We start from the raw sequence: 16897 nt of genomic DNA, 5'->3' as shown, positions 1-16897 counted from the left end.
TCCATGCTCGATCTGATGAGCTTGGCCACCACCTTCGGAATCAGAGCCAGAGGAGGAAACGCATAGGCGAACATCCCTGTCCACTCCAGCAGGAGAGCGTTCCCTTGTGTCCCTGGTCGGTGGAACCTGGACGCGAAGGCGTGGCATTTGGCGTTTTCGTCGTCCGCGAATAAATCTATGTCTGGACGGCCCCAGCAACGGAAGAGTTCTTCGACTACTTCGTCGTTTAGCACCCAGTCTGGCTGATCTTCGAAGTGCCTGCTGAGTGCGTCCGCCTTTGTGTTTAGCTCGCCTGGAAGGTGTACTGCCACCACCGACAGTCCCCGAGCCAGAAGCCAGTGCCATATGGCTTGGGCCTCCTGAGACAGAGGGCGAGACCGTGTTCCTCCCTGCTTGTTCAGATAGAACATTGTTGTAGTGTTGTCCGTCTGAACCAAGATCCTGTCCGTTGTGATTGCTGGAAGGAACGCTTTGAGCGCCAGATGTACTGCTCGAAGTTCCAGCATGTTGATATGGTAAGTCTGAAGGTTGGTCGACCAGCGACCCTGAATCTGAAGACGACCCATGTGAGCACCCCAACCTTCCAGAGATGCGTCCGTTATCACAGACATCGAAGGAAGAGGCTGCTGAAAAGGGACTCCCTGCAAGACATTCTGAGTGCGAGTCCACCACTGTATTGAGGACAGTGCTGCTTGAGATAGGATGATTCGATCCTCCCAATCTCCAGTCGCTTGGTCCCACTGGTCTTCCACAGACTCTTGAAGAGGACGCATCCTCAACCTGGCGTTTGGAATTAGGAAGATGCAGGACGCCATGGAGCCCAGTAGAGACGCTACTTCTCGCACCTTTGGACGAGGAGACTGAAGTAACTTTCTGCATTTCTGCCCCATGGAAGATAGTCTCTCCTGCGAAGGAAACGCTCTTCCTAAATTTGTGTCTAGGACCGCTCCCAGATAGTGGATGGTTTGCGTGGGATGCAGGACTGACTTTTCTGTGTTCACGTGGAGCCCAAGCCTGTGTAGTTGTTGAAGACACAGACGACAGTCTTTGGTGGCTTGATGAGGGGACTGGCTCTTCAGGAGCCAGTCGTCCAGATATGGGTACACAAAAAGACCTTTTTTGTGTAGACATGCCGCTACCACTGCCATGCACTTGGTGAACACCCTTGGTGCGGATTTCAGACCGAACGGAAGTACTTTGTACTGGTAATGCTTGTTCCCTACCAGAAACCTCAAGTACTTCCGATGACCTGGTGTGATAGGAATGTGGAAGTACGCGTCCTGTAAATCCACCGAACACATCCAATCTCCACTTTGTAGATGAGGACATATCTGATGAAGTGCCAGCATGCGAAACTTCTCTTTGACCACCACTTTGTTGAGGGACCGAAGATCTAGAATTGGTCTGAACTTGTCCTCTTGGTCTCTTTTGGGGACTAGAAAATACCTTGAGTACACTCCTCTCCCCCTTTGGGATGGGGGTACCTCTTCGATTGCGTTTTTCTGCAAGAGGACGCTCACCTCCCTTTTGAGGAGGTTTAGATGGTACGAGCGAGTCTTTTTTGGAGGAATCGGTTGTGGTCTCTTCCGGAAACGTAGCGCATATCCATTGCGCAGTATATTCAGCACCCACTGATCTTTTGTGATGCTGACCCACTCTTCCAGGTGTTGCGAAGCACTTCCTCCCACTGGAGTGGGTAACGGCGCCAGAGGAAGCCACTGCTCAGGCCTTGCCTCCTCTGGGCGTGGCAGAGGACTGATGATGTCCGCCTCTGCCTGATTTTCCTCCTCTGTATTGTGTCTTCCCTTGTGGCTTGTTCTGAGACCATTGAGGGGTTTGAACCCTCTGTTGGCCTCCCCGGTTCTTGTTGGTCTTGAAGAGTCGCTTGAACGGCTCTTTCTTCTTTTCCAGACCAACCGCCTTCACCGTGTCCAATTCGGTTTTCATGCGGGTCATTTCCTGATCGGCATGCTCCCCAAAGAGTGAAGATCCTGAGAAGGGCAGATTGAGGATGCGTTGCTGGGCATCTGGTTTGAGACCCGTCAACCGCAACCAAGAAGATCTTCTCGCGCAGACCCCATGCGAGTAGGCATGTCCTGCTAGGAGTGCGTTATCTGCGGACGAACTGATCATTTGGTTTGCCACCAAACAGCCCTCCGTCACTGTTTCCTCAAAGTCCTTCTGGTCCTCCTTGGGCAATTTCTCTTTGAATCGTTCCATGGAGTCCCACAGTGCTCTATCATATCTGCCGAGAAGTGCTGAGGCACTAGAGACTTTCAGTGATGAAGCTGCTGTGCTGCACACTCTGCGTCCCCAAGAATCTTGGGTCTTGCTGTCCTTGTCAGGAGGAACTGAAGAAGAGGGTGCGACTGCGTGATTCTTCCTAGCTGAGGCTACGATAACAGAGTCCGCCGCAGGCTCCCCTTTAACAAAGATTGGGTCCGAGTCGGCCGGCCTATACTTTTTCTGGATACGTGCCGGAACCGCCCTGATTGCCGCTGGCGTGAGGAAGACCTCCTTGATTGGGTCCATTATCCCTGGAACCAATGGGAGCAAAGGCCGTGAATATGATTTGTGCCGAAGGGTCTCAAAAATTACAGTAGTGGAAACTTCTGGAACAGCCATTTCTATTTGAAGTTTTTGAGCGCCCCTTTGAAGAACGTCTAGGTATGTGTTGACGTCGTCAAGCGGGGAAGCTCTGGAGCGAGGGCTGTCTGCCAGCGTTGGGGAGTAATCCCCTTTAGAAGATCTTGAAGAGGATGAGGAGGAGGTTGATGGTGTTCTCCTTCTCCTGTGGTGAGATTTTACCTTCCTCACTGGCGATCTTCTCGGTCGGTCTTCCCTTCGAGGAGAACGTGATTCTCTCCGACGCTCCCTTCGTGGAGATCTCGACCTCTCAGTTCGTTTCTCCCTTCTCGGCGTTTGAGATCTGGGATGCTCTCTCCGCGGTGATCGGGAGACCCTGGGGGTATGCGACCTTTCCGCTCTCCTCTCCCGAGAGCGTGATTGGTGCCTGATAGGACTCTGTCTGTCTGCCTCTTCTACCAGTCTCTGAAGAGGTGACCTGTGGAGTGGGCTTACATATCTGTGCAGCCTCTCCGTCGCTCCAGAATCCTTCCACGTGTGCAAAGGAGCATACCATCTTGGCGAGAGTGTTATCTTTCGCTGGGGCAACGGGCTTCTACTCCTGGAACTGGACCTCGATGAGCTAGAGGCCCTTGAGGAGGAATGGTGAGAAGCCGATTGGGTCACCAAAATAGTCGAAGGCACTGAAGGGGATTTTCGTCTCACCGGTGTTGGCGGACGTCTTAGAAGTCTTTCCCTTGACGTTGGACGCCTCTGCGGCGTCGACGGAGTGATAATCTTCGACGTCGAACGCCTCGATGACGACCCGTGTTCTCTCGACGTCGACCTGTGATGTCGAGCCGCTGACGGTGTCTTCTCCCTCGACGTCGAACAGCGTCGTCCCGCCTTCGACGGAGGTCTCGACGTCGAACGGCGTTGCCCAGCCGTCGACGGAGGTCTCGACGTCGAGCGGCGTTGCCCTGCCGTCGACGGAGGTCTCGACGTCGAACGGCGTTGCCCTGCCGTCGACGGAGGTCTCGACGTCGGCCGACGTTGGTCTGTCGGCGACGGAGATGGCCTTCGACGTCCTGTCGTCGACGAAGCCCTTGATGTCGACCTGGCATGTGGCGACGGCGGAGGATCGGACATCCTCGACGTCGAGCGCCGACACGTCTTCGACGATGATCCCTTCCTCGACGACGATCGTCCGAGGGGGCTCTTGCTCCTCGACGCCGAGCGCCTCCGTGGAGACTTCGGCGGAGGTGTCACACTCTTCGAAGCCTGTCGACGTTGGGACGACGGCGAGTGTATTCTGTCTCTCGACGCCGACCGTCGCCTGGTTGACGGCGGCGGAGTTGACTTACGTCTTGACGTCGATCTTCTCGTCGACGGAGATCTCGTGGCTTCTCTCGACGCCGATCGTCGCCTAGTTGACGACGGCGGAGCTTTCTTCGTCGTCGGTGATTTTCTTTTCGACGACGATTTCCTCGTCGACGCCGGTCCCGACGTCGACGGAGCTTTATCTTTCGATTTCTCCATCAGATGTTTTTTCAGCGCCGAGCCCGGCGCTGAGGTCGATGGACGCTCCGACTCGCCTTTGGAGGGAGTTCTGGGTCTCTTTGAACTCTTCCTCTCTGTAGATCTTCCCCTCATGGATCTTTGGGCCAAACCATAGAGCCTGTTCCTCTCCCTGTCTTTTAAAGTTCTGTCAGACAGGTTTTGACAATGAGAACAGTCCTTTGGATCATGATCTTCTGGCAAGCATAAAATACAGACCTCATGAGAGTCCGTTTTTGCCTTCTTGTGGCCACAAGAAGGGCAATCATCGAATAATGAAGGCATCCTGACAGGAAAAACCTCACAAAAATTCGACTGCTAAGCAGTTATTTACTTGACCCTGATGTAAAAAGTCAAAGTAAATCAAAAAAATGTTCTTTAGAAGCTTTTCTGACTGAAAAAGGCAGAAAAACTGTGGAGCTGTGTATCCAGGGTCCTTCCTGAAGGAGCCGGAAAGAACAACTGACCTAACTGTAACCCCTGAGGCATGATGGGAAGCTAGGGGCAGAGGTGCCTTAAAGGCACAGCGTCAGTTTTGGTACATGCAGCCACAGGGTTAGCTTTTCAGTCTTTTTAGACTGGGTATTTGCAATGCAGCCTGGGAGCTGTATATGCTTACAGTGTCTTATAAGAATTTCTGCTGTTTTCTAAGCATTAAAACAGTTTCTAAACAAGCATTGGTGTTGTTTATCATGTTTCTAATGCTAATACACATGTATGGTGGAAATTCTTCACAGCATATTCCAGCTCTACTGTTTTATTTGGCTGCAATTGCTTATTTTTATATATATATATTTATATATATATATATATATATATGTATATGTATATGTGGGGCACATATAATATATTGTTTCCGGGGTCCCGCGCATGGGCGGGAATATTCTAATGCTTATGACTATTGATGAGGATCCCCTGGAAGAGAAATGCGTGTGCTTGTGGTCACGCGAACTGTTGAAAATCCACACTCTGTGAAACTTTCTGGTTTCACCGCAATAGGTCTCTCTACAAGACCTAAAAAACGGAGGAAGTGGTGGTTGATGTGGGCCTTCTGAGGTCAGATTATACTAAATTGGCAGACAGTTACAGACAGTCTACCGCTGCTCAGCTCCGACCCATCGTGATGGACCAAGAGGTTAGATTGTGGAAGCTGCAAAATGAAGTGGAAGTTGTCGGCCACAGTGGAAGTCACCAAGAGACCATCCTAAATAAAATAAGTCTGGTGGGAATGCCAGAAAGGGCAGCGGAACCCTCAGCAGCACTCTATGTGGAGCACAGAGTGTCCTTGGAGATGCTAGGGGATAAGGTGGCGACTCCTTAATCCTCAGCATCTAATGTGGAAAGGGGTCTGGGTGGTCGCAGAGCACCACCCAAGTCTAAAATGGTCAGAATGCTCTACTTCAGAGACTGGGCCAATATTGAAACTTGTTCGCTTCCTCTGGTCCTGACAGTTCGATGGAAGCCCGGTGAGCATCTAACCAGACTATACCTGGTTGATACAGCACCAAAGAAAAACCGCCCTAGTGGTCAATAAACTCTAGGTTATGGAGGCCAGTGAAGCTTGTTTTTTTCAATAAGGGAGTTATAGGGGACGGCTGGAGAGGCAGGGCCACCCAATGTCATTGGATTGTGGCGGAGAGCGAAGTCCTGAATAGTAGACGTAGTGGCCGTGGCGACACCCATGCCGAAGATCTATGGTGACCCCCCCGCAAAGGTCAAGGCACAGACGGAAAGGGGCAAGGTGGTTGTGGAACTACAGGAAGGTCTTCGGTAGCCCTCCCTGAACCAGTTGAACTCCTAGACACTCTGGAAAGTCTGATGAAGGATCGACTGGCTCAAGGGATGCTGCTGAAGGATTGGACTCGACACCATGATGATGGCAGATGAGGTTGCTTGAAGTAGCCAGAGGGGAGACTTTGGATGAGCTCATGAAGGGCTATGGATCGAGTGGTTGGGATTGATGGATGTTACACAACAAGAGCCAGCAGGACCGGCTACGCCAGATCCCTATTTTTCATGCGGACCATAATACTAAGAATGAATCAAAGTTTAGGGGGTGGGGGGTGACCGGCTCCTCAAGAATTGGGTAGGTGGGTGGTTGAATACGGTCAGCACGAGTTGGAGGGTGTGGGGTAACAGTTGAAGGTAGCTATGGCTGCTAGCTGCAGACAGGTGGTGCAATGGCGCTGGGAAAGGGAGGGGAGGAATCAGAACACAGACATTAGGAGAGGTGGGTTCTCAATCACTAGGAAAGGGCATTTCCTTTAGTATCTCCTGGAATGTAAATGGGCTTGGGAGTAAATTAAAGAGTGTGGTGGTAATGAGATATTTGGCAAGACATTCACTAGACATGATCTGCAGCAGGAAAAGCATTTGAGAGGCGCCAATTGTGATTTCCTAGGGAAGGGCCAATACAAAACTATAGTACAGGCAGGCTATTAGACTGATCCCCATTCATAGGTCGACACCGTTCCATAGGACCTCTGGTGGGCTGCACCCCAAGGGGACAGACCGTGCTCACATGCAGCCAACGATGTCAGTTTATTGGCACACCTATATTACTTATTGTTGCCCGGATCCCAATGATACAGTTACAGAAACACAACCTACTTGACTAAGGAAATATCAGACCTTTCCTTGATCATCACAGAGCGGAGGGCACCTGAATCCTTGGGCGCTGACTAACTAGGCCACCTGTGGCCATTTCTTGGAGGTGTCCAACTTGTACTTCCATGAAAATGAGGGATAGTGTCTCAGGGACCGCTTTCTGGGATGCCAATAAGGTAAAAATTTGAGGCCACACGATAGCTCATGGGACGGGAATGAGGGACAGACTGTACAGTTGCAGAATTGGAGAGGGAATTTTATGACAGGAAAACGGGCTACGTGGGGGCACCAGACATCGAGAAGCAGGAACAACCTAGAAAACCTCAGGGAGAAACATAGGCATCTTGTCCATTAGGAGGCCAGACTATTTTATAGAGCACACAGCAGGGAAGAATTTATGAGGCCGGGAATACAGCACAAATGATGCTAGCCTGGCTGGCCATGAAGGATGAGGGTCAACGCTGGATTCCAGCAATTTGCACGCAGCAGGGGGAGCTGGCAAAAATAACTAAGTCCACAGCCCGGACTCTCGCCAGACACCAAAATGACTTGTACCTCGCACCTCTAGTCATGCAGAGGAATTCCTGTGCAAAACCTCCCAGTCAGAATTCCGTAGGGAGGCCAGGACATCGCACAAAAAAAAAACCTGAGTGTGGAAACAAGTGATTTTCTATAGAAGCCCTGGTACAAATCAGGCGTGGGAAGGCTCCAGGCCCTAACGGTTCTGCCCCCCCCCCACATATATATATATATATATATATTAAATGAGTTAGGAGTAAAGTGATCAAAACTCTGTATAATAGGTATTGTGAGTCCCAGGTATGGGGTCAAGTCCCTCGAAATCTTAGACTGGAAACTATTCTGCTAATCCACAAACCTGGGAAACCTCTGTGTGACTCATATAGGCAGATATCCCTACTGAATAGGGAGACAAAATTATTTGCAACGTTGTTGGCAACCCGCCTATTGCAGGCGATAGATGGCATAGTGGCTCAGAAACAGCCTGGGTTCATGCCCTATAGGTCCACAATTATGAAAGACTGGGGTCTTCTCCATAAGGGACCAGGTGGGACATAATCAATTTATCAAGAAAAAATTACCTGGTCTCCACTTAGTTGTGCTATTTATTTAGGCAGACTCAAATACCTAGTCCATCTGTTCCTAGGCATGCACAAATTTGATTGCAAGTTATTTACAACATACTATTATGCATTTACAACAATCATGTCTAAGCGCGACAAAAAAACAATTTACAATAATTGACAATAATATTCATAAGCACAACACAATACATGAATATATGGATCAACTACAAATAATGTTACACATGAATTACTACGACAACATTACACTAGCATCACTTATTATACCAATCCTAAAATCTGCTGATTTAGGTCTTATTGAATTAGGACTGTTGTCACAAGGGCACGTTCCTGGGGGGGTTAAATCTTTTAAAAAATGGTCTCCACAGAGAAAACACTAAGCATTTGGCTAGTGAATTGCCCTTTGAGTATTTGCGGAAAAGCCGACGAGTTTCCAATCAACTGACTATTGTGGTCAATGGATTACCTTTATCTGTCAAAAGTCTCATTCAAATGTTTTGACGCTTTAGTGTCAACCTGTAGCGGTAAACAAAGAGACTGACATTTTGTCTCAGAATCAATAAATGTTTAACAAAAATCGTACTTGTGTCTTATGCTGGGCTGTAATAGCTCAAGAATGGTTAACCATGCAGCAACAGGACTTGCGTGTATTGAAGTATTTTTGAAGGAAAGAACGAATAGCCACAATTCTCTGCAACTTTGTTACCCATGTATGCAAAACAAGTGTTTATGTTGTTACTTTCAAAGAAAAAATGAAGGGCAACTCTTAGCTTACACCGAATTTATAAATAGACTTACTTTGTAACGTGTTGCGATCTTTATGAATGGTTTGGGGGTTGCAGCGCCGTCTGTTAAGAAATAAGTGGTCATAGCTCACGATACTTATGGTCCGTTTGTGGGCTCAACACACTTTTATAATATTTACAAAATTTAACGTTGTCAACATGCCCCGTGTGCACTTACTTAGAAATGGCCGATCCGAATCCTTAATCCATTACAGATTTCCAACATGAACCGTTCATGACTTTATGAGTACCCAGCTTGCAGCGCGAACGTATGCTTGTGTAATCTGTGGATCTTGAAGTAAAAAAAAGGGGGAACCAAAATGAATCTTGTGGATCCAACGCTTTGTTTAGCAGCACACTTGTGTTGAGGTGGTGTGTGCCTCACCTTCAATATTCTTCCATATGGCGCAAGAATCACCCTTCCCAAAGCTGAATTTTATGTTTGCCATGCGCCAGTGCATTGCAGCATTTCTTTCCATCTTTCTCCCAGTTAGGTCCATCCTCATGCTCTCCTTGTCTGGTGGTGGCCCTGATGTTGGCACATTTGCCCTTTTCCTGGCGGTCGCCGCAATAATGGAGTCCGCTGTAACTGATCCTCTGATGTAAAGAGGATCCTTAGAGGAGTGTTTATATTTCTTCTCCGTCCTAGGCTTGACGGACCTGCATGTTGCGGGTTTCTTAAACGTCTTTCCCCTGGGCCATGACACTCAAGCATGGGAAGGTACTGGCTCCTAGTTTGTGTGGGGAGCAGAGTCTCCAAGAGGAAGTCTGCTTTTGGTTTATCCTCATCTAGCTTGACTCCAAAGGCCGTAGCCGGGTTCTTGATGACCATATTGTAGACCCCAATGCCATCTGGCAGCGCAGGCCTTGAAGGGTACGTGTCCACGGCCTCTTCTGGGCTTTCGGTGTCGAGGTCCTGCCACTCCAGGTCCTGTATCCCCGAGGATGCAGAGCAGAGGGTCGTCCGCTGATAGTCATCACCCTCCTCATAGTAGAAGGCTTCATCCTCTGGATGGTCCTGGGTCTCGGGACTTTTCAGCGTCGAAGTCCTCCTCCTCCTCTATTTCAACGATCAACGTCTTTGGCTTCGACGGAATCGCGAACCTCTTCATCTTTTCGTTGAACTCCTTTCTTTGCAGGATGGTATCCATTTCAGCCTTGAGCCGTCTTTTCTTTCTCTCCAGTTTGGCGTTGAATGGTTCGGCTGATCTTAGACGTATACGTCTACGTCGAAATGGCCTTCGGGACCTTTGTCGACACTGAAGTTACCTTCCGGTCCTTCTCTTTCGAAGTCGCTCGATCCCTTTCGGAGACGTGCTTAGACGACCTTGGCTTTTCGCCGCCTGGGAGTCCTTTTCAAAGGATCCGCTGGGCTGTTTGTTCTTGGATGCAGCTGCGGCCGTCGAGGCTTTCGGCGCCAGTGCTCCCATCGAGGACTTGGACTCTGATTTTCGAGAGTCTGACTCAGACTTTCGAGGGCCTGTCTGTGCTTTAGAGGTGTAGTCATCTTCTCCGGCGATGTTGTCCTCCATGTCGCTAGAGAACACCAGGTCCTGAAGGGACGGCGGTTGTCCCTTGCCTTGCATGTTGTGGTTACCTCTTCTCTGTCGCTCTCTAACCCGGAGAGTCTTCGGTGTGAAGGCAGAGCAGGGGTTGCAGTCCTTGCTCTCATGGTCGACCGGTAGGCAGAGGTTACAAACCGGGTGCTGGTCCTTCTGCGCGTATTTGTGGTGGCAGTTACGGCAAAATTTAAAAGGTGTATTGTCCATTTCTTGCGCTCAGGGGGCCCCCTGTGTGCGCATTCTCCGTTGGACGTCGAAGTTCTCCTTCTTCGTCGTCCCGGCTCGATGGTGTTGTTCCTAGTCGTCTTCTCAATCTTTTCCATGCAAAATTCGTTTTTTCTGTGTCTTCTTTCCTCCAAAACTCTGGAGCCACTTGGGGGACCGATCCAGACCCAACGGCGGAAAAAAAGAATCCGAAGAGGACGCCCAAAGGTGGGAGCTTCCGCAGGAAGCATGCCGACGTCCCAGGAAGTACACCAAAAGGTGGGACGTAGATGCCCACCTGGGCTACGAAAAAAAAGGACTACGATTCCAGACCCAACCACTAGACCGCGGATTAATGCACAGCATAGTGAATCAGAAAGATTAACGCTGCAAAACTTCATATTAGACAGTCCAATCTTTGTTAACATCGAAGGGATGGCCTATTTTATTGATAAAATCTGTAGTGTCTTTCAGATATGATGTCACTTGATTCATGAATGGTTTCAGGAAGACATCTACATATTTTGCGATGGGCTCCAAGACTGAATCACAACCGGACACAATCACGAAGGTTCTTATGGATCTTTGGTAAAAAATTAATTATAGGGGTGCGTGGATTGGTTTTGTTCAGATATTCAAAATCCGTTGGGCCTAAAATTCCCTGTTCTAATCCCCATGTCAATTTATTTTGTATCTCACCCTGTATGCGGCAAGTGGGGTCTTCCTTCAACTGTCTATACCATTCAAAGTTTTGAATTTGTCTGTTTGCTTCAGCAATATATTTCTCTTTTGACCACACCACAAGGGCACCCCCTTTATCAGCAGGTTTCACTACTATTGTGTCATTATGTCATAAATCACTAATAGCAACCTGTTGATTTTTCGTAATGTTTCTTTTAAAAAAAATATTTTTTAGTTTCCAAATGTGTGATCGATGATAGGACCGTTTGTTCATAGGCCAATAGTTCTTTGGGAATGCTTATGCCGGAGGTGTAAAAGATTTGTTTAATAGGCCGGATGGCTCCGGAGTCTTGACTTTCCTTGTTGTGAAAAAAAGCTTTTAGTCCGATTGGCCGGCAAAATTCTAATGCTTCAATATTCAGGTTGACCAAGTCAGACTGAGCGGTTGGAACAACCACAAGACAGTCTCTGGTGGCTCTTAGGTTGCCTTGCCAGACAACTCCAGGTGAGGGAGCCAGCACAACTACGAGATTGACTCCTTGGAGTGACCCTACCGATGGCCTTTCTAGAATGTATTGACTTTAGTGCCGTGTACTGTGCTTGTCTCCTACATCATGGACCAATGGAGAAGATTTGGCTAAATGGCACATTGTCTGAGGAATTTCAATCGATCAAATCAATCAGATCATTTGTATAGCGCACTACTCACTCGTCTCAAGGCACTGGGGTGGGGAATGCTGCTACCGCTCGAAAAGCCAGGTCTTGAGGAGTTTTCTGAAGGTCAGCAGGTCTTGGGTCTGTTGTAGGTGGATGGGGAGGGTGTTCCAGGTCTTTGCGGCGAGTTGGGAGAACGATCTGCCGCCTGAGGTCGCTCTTCGGAAGCGGGGGACTGTAGCAAGGGCGAGGTCGGCAGAGCGGAGCTGGCGGGTGGGGGTGTAGAAGCGGAGTCGTCTGTTGAGGTACGTTGGTCCGGTGTTGGAGTGCCTTGTGTGCGTGGGTGAGGAGCTTGAAGGTTATCCTCTTGTTGACCGGGAGCCAGTGCAGGTCTCTTAGGTGGGGTGTGATGTGGCTGAGGCGACATACAGAAGGCCGTCTTACAACTACACTACATCGCAAGCCCACTGAGCGCAACACTCTGCTCGAATACACTAGTCACCACCCCCGGGCCTTATGCGATTCCTTACCCTTCTCCCAGTTCCTCCGCATCAGGCGTAACTGCTACTTCAGGGATGATTATTTCGCTGAAGCAAAAATCCTTAGTACAAAACTGAGAAATAGAGGTTATCCACGAAAACTGGTACGTAATTCCTTAAAAAGAGCTTGGTACTGTCCAAGAGAGAACCTTTTAGAACCTAAACAAAAAAGTGCACAAGATAAACTCATTTGTGTTACCACATTTTCACCGGCATCCAATGCCATCAGAAAAAGTGTACTTAAACACTGGCCAGTCCTCAATGCAGGCCTATTAACACTAGAGAAACCTATGTTCGCATTCAAACGAGCTAAGAACATTAAAGATAATCTTGTTAGGGCAGCTCTCCCTTCACAAGTACAAAAAACAACTATAAATGACGTCTGGGGCCTGCCACCACTCATAGGTCATGTTAAGTGTGGGGGCTGTATCTGCTGCGACACCACCATAGAAGGTAAAACGTTTGAATTTGGCAATATTAAATTTGACTGGAAATATTTCTCTAATAGCAATTCTGCGAACCTGGTGTATGCTATCCTGTGTCCTTGTAAGCTCATCTACATAGGACAAACCTGTCAAAAAATAAAGCTACGGATTGGACAACATAAGAGCAGGATAAAATGTAAAACAGCAAATGCCCCATTGGTGGAACATTTTACTGCAAAAGGACACACTGAAAAAGACTTTCTTTGGACTGTGATTACAATTATCAAGCCACCCCCCCAGAGGAGCAGACATGTCTCAGTTGCTGAACAAAGAAGAGTTACATTGGATTTTACGCACTAACAGCATTCGGAATGGGCTAAACCGACTTGAAGACTGGACGTCCCTACTGTAACTTTTCAAAACTCCATCTCATGTGATTCATCTTTTGAAATATTTTTGTTGATGTATTGCCTCCTGTGCTTAACTGCATGGCACCAGAGCACTATTCACCACCTTAAAATGGCCGCCGTAAATACTGCCATTTCACTTCACCCCTGCTAGTCCCTTCACGATGTTCACCACCCTCGAGCTCATTTTCTTTTATTAAATAACCTCGTAAACTCGCCGACAGTACCAGATCGCCAGACTCGTGGCAGCCACTAATCATTCTCGAAGTAAGTGTCAGTCCGGTTGGACCCCGAAACTGCAGCTTTATGTAAGCACGCAGTTTCTAATCTCCTTGGTATCCTTTCATTATTTACAGATAGCCATTGTGCTTTTCGACGTATCATTGTATACGTAAGCGCTGTGAATAATCGTTCCGGATTATTAAGATAACCGGACATCCATACAGCCGACACCCGAGCTTGCAGGTAACACGCCTGTTCACCCCGGTCTATTCTTTGCACTGATCGCGTGAATTGTCTAAACCTAATAGGCAGTTGATTTATTTACAGAATTCCGGCCATCACGATCCTTTACCTTCTAAGAACCCTCGTTTACTCGCCGTTGAAATCATGTAGGTTTTAAATTGCTCTACACCCTACTACAAGCATGCTCAACGCCATTAATGCTTGGCCCTTGACACATTGAATGCTTTTCCGTTCGGCGCTCAAGATGCACATAGATCACTTTGAAACCTGTTTTTCTGACGGGCTCACAGCTGCCGCTTTTCGCATTAGGTCTTAAAGTGTACCTCACTTCTTAGCAACTGAAGCACAGGTCACGTCTCTATCACTACCATTTATGTCATGCACGTGCATTTCGCCATGAGATCGTTATCGTGCATGGTATCTCCACTTTCACGCCGCCATCTCTTTAAAACAAACACCACCTTGGTTGATAAAAAGATTGCTGCACATGAATTCACTTGATGTATAACTAAAGAGGACCTATGTTATATGCCTGGTATATATGTTAATTTTCTTTGTTTTTCCCCCCTTTTCCTCCCAATGTAAATATGTATATAATGTAAATGTGATGGAAAGGCTAACAATTTCACTTACAATGACTAAGACAACAATAATGTCATCCAATATCCTGATGATGATCCCTATATTTTAGGAAAGGCATCGAAACGTCGACCCTTAACCCCATATGCAAATTCTGTATATAACACTGATATATGCAATGGTGTGGTTTATTTCAAACATTCAAAGTCTGTTCCACTGAAATGCAAGTGTACAGACAGATTTCTTGCTTTTTCCACTTCCTTTTGTTGTTGTCCTGTATATGTTGAAGGTCACGGCTGTGCCCGCTTGACATTTTTAAAAAAAAAAACCCAAAATTAATTTTTTTTCACCTAAAAAATAAAATCCTGTCCGGACGGACAGAAGACATACGACCTATTAAGTGTATGATCATTGCTTGCTGTATACTCGATATAGGGACCACTGTTCTTTATAATATGTAATGCCCAAGGTCCCTATGCTATACCTTAAGGGTTCCCTTGTTCTGTTGAAACACACTAAGGTTATCAGGCATTGGGAGGGTCATAGGAGCAGGCCTTTGACAACTGGTAGGGAAGGCTAGGTCCGGTTGGTGCCTTCAATGGTCCACTACACTGCTGAGCACAAGCACAAGCCCAGACACCAAACACCAGCCGTCCAACCAAATATAATATTCTAGAATGTGTGCATGTTTCAGACAATAACAGCGGATCCAGAACGCCTCAGCAAGACTCATCCTGGACATCCCCCGTCGCAGCCACATCTCCGGACACCTGAGAGATCTGCATTGGCTCCCGGTCAACAAGAGAATCACCTTCCGTCTCCTCACCCACGCACACAAAGCCCTACACAGCCACGGCCCAGGATACCTCAACAGCCGCCTCAACTTCTACGCTCCCAAACGCCAGCTTCGATCGACCAGCCACGGCCTCGCCGCCGTCCCCCGCATCCGTAGAGCCACCACAGGGGGACGGTCCTTCTCCTACCTCGCCGCCAAGACATAGAACTCCCTCCCCACCCACCTCCGCCTGACCCAGGACCACCTCGCCTTCAGGAAACAACTCAAGACCTGGTTGTTCGAGCAGTAGCAGATCCCCCCCCCCCCAGCGCCTTGACACCCTCTGGGTAAGTAGTGCGCTATATAAATGCAATGATTGATTGATTGATTGATTAACCTGCATTAATCCAAGAGAGGAATACTTCAAAGATGGAAAACGGACTAAAATAAAAATGACGTTTTTCAGGAAAGAAAAATAATAAAGGATTAAGGGAGGAAATAATATAGTGGGGTGGGTGGTGAGCAGGCGGAGGTATTAACTTGTTTCCAAAAAGATAAGTGTTTCATAGTAAAATGTACCTTTCATAACAACTTGTTTGGGAACAAAATTACTGCATTTCCCAGAGGCACAACTATCATTTGAGGCCCATTGTATCTAAATATCTGAATGATTGTGATTTACCCTTCCAAACCAGGAGCAGGACATTGCTCTTGCATTTATAGCATGGCCCATGGCACCCTAGCTATGTTACAGGCATTGCCAAATCTATAATTGCAGCAGATATTTGCGTGAGGTGTATAGCTGAAAGATTAGTCTAACCCATCTGCTGCCAGAGTCTAGAAGGTCTTCGAGCAGTGCTGTTTCTCAGCTTTCTTACGAGTCAGTAAAAATCTGTCTAACTGTTCTGCATACAATTGCAGACTTAACAATCGGACGCTTCCAAAGGAATTAATAATCCTAACATAGGAGGGAGGAGCCAAGCTCGACATCGTGATGGCCGCACGGTAGCTCGGCTCCGCCGGCCTCCTTGCCCAAACTCCTCTATCCTGCCTCCCATCCTGCCCAAAAAGGATAACATTTTATAAATGACGGTCTGCTGATACTTATCACCCGTCCTGGTGGATCCGGCGTTCAGTGGGTCCGCAGCGGCGTCCTCCCAGGAAGTGTGGCCTCCGTGGGGTGGAGACCGGGGCCTTGCCTTCAGCGAGTGGCCGGCGAAACGGTGTCGGTGGCGGCCTCGGGTGGAGGATGGAGGCCGGCCGGAAGATGCCGTTGTGCGAAAAGGCCGGAGGCAACTGAACGCGCCTGGGACTACCGTCCGGTGTTCCAGAGGTGAGGTGCGGCAAGTTGTGTGTGGGGGACGCCGTGTTGGTGGCTCCCCCCTTTGTTGCCTTCCCCGGCCATTCCGAACCTCATCGCTCGGTAGCAGAAAGTGGCTCCAGCGGAGCGGTGGCGGCGGCGGGTCCCCCTCTTTTGGTGGTTCTCGTTTCTGCATCGAGGGTGCTGTTTGGGTGCTTGAGGGGGATCCCGCGGGGGCCCTGCTGGTGAGCCCACCCCAGGAGTTGGTCCCGAAGAGACGGCGCTGTCCTCGCAAAATGGCGGCTGATGCCCCGGGATGTCGATGCTGTACCTCTGTACTGTGCAGGGGCCTGCACTGGGGAGCGCGAACCCACGATTGGCGACATCCTACGAGCGCTGAAGATTTGGCAAGTGACTTTGGCCCGGGATTCTTGTGTGCAAGACAATGTGGTGACCGCCATTGCTCCCGGGCCGTCCCTCAGAGATGCGGATGGGCCCGAGGTGGTTGCTGTTTGTTCCCCGCATTTTGGTGGGGGTAGCGATGTCCCGGTTCGCATGCAGGAAGATTTGCTGGTGATCATTGACACAGATATACATGATTGCCGTAAACAGCTTTTGCATTACCATCGGCGGAGGAGATCCCATGGGTTGCTTCCATTGGCCGTTCGGCGGCTGCTCCACGGCCTTTT

The 16897-nt window shown here is 48.7% G+C and overlaps 2 protein-coding genes across 4 annotated transcripts in view; both read right to left on the bottom strand.

Annotated features, from left to right (window-relative positions):
• Window positions 1-16897, bottom strand: part of NFATC2IP (nuclear factor of activated T cells 2 interacting protein) — a 637099-nt gene that overhangs the window by 182214 nt on the left and 437988 nt on the right. The gene's annotated exons all lie outside the window — the stretch shown is intronic.
• The window catches only part of LOC147705936 (uncharacterized), a 47449-nt gene that overhangs the window by 11837 nt on the left and 18715 nt on the right, over window positions 1-16897 (bottom strand). Inside the window, exon 2 of the mRNA XM_086928413.1 lies at window positions 673-1722. Within this exon, the coding sequence (XP_086784539.1) occupies window positions 673-1722 (1050 nt within the window). The remainder of the gene's footprint in view (window positions 1-672; window positions 1723-16897) is intronic.

Source organism: Lissotriton vulgaris, chromosome 7 (assembly GCF_964263255.1).
Source record: "Lissotriton vulgaris chromosome 7, aLisVul1.2, whole genome shotgun sequence".
Classification (NCBI taxonomy): domain Eukaryota; kingdom Metazoa; phylum Chordata; class Amphibia; order Caudata; family Salamandridae; genus Lissotriton; species Lissotriton vulgaris.
This window is presented reverse-complemented; position numbering and strand designations above follow the sequence as displayed.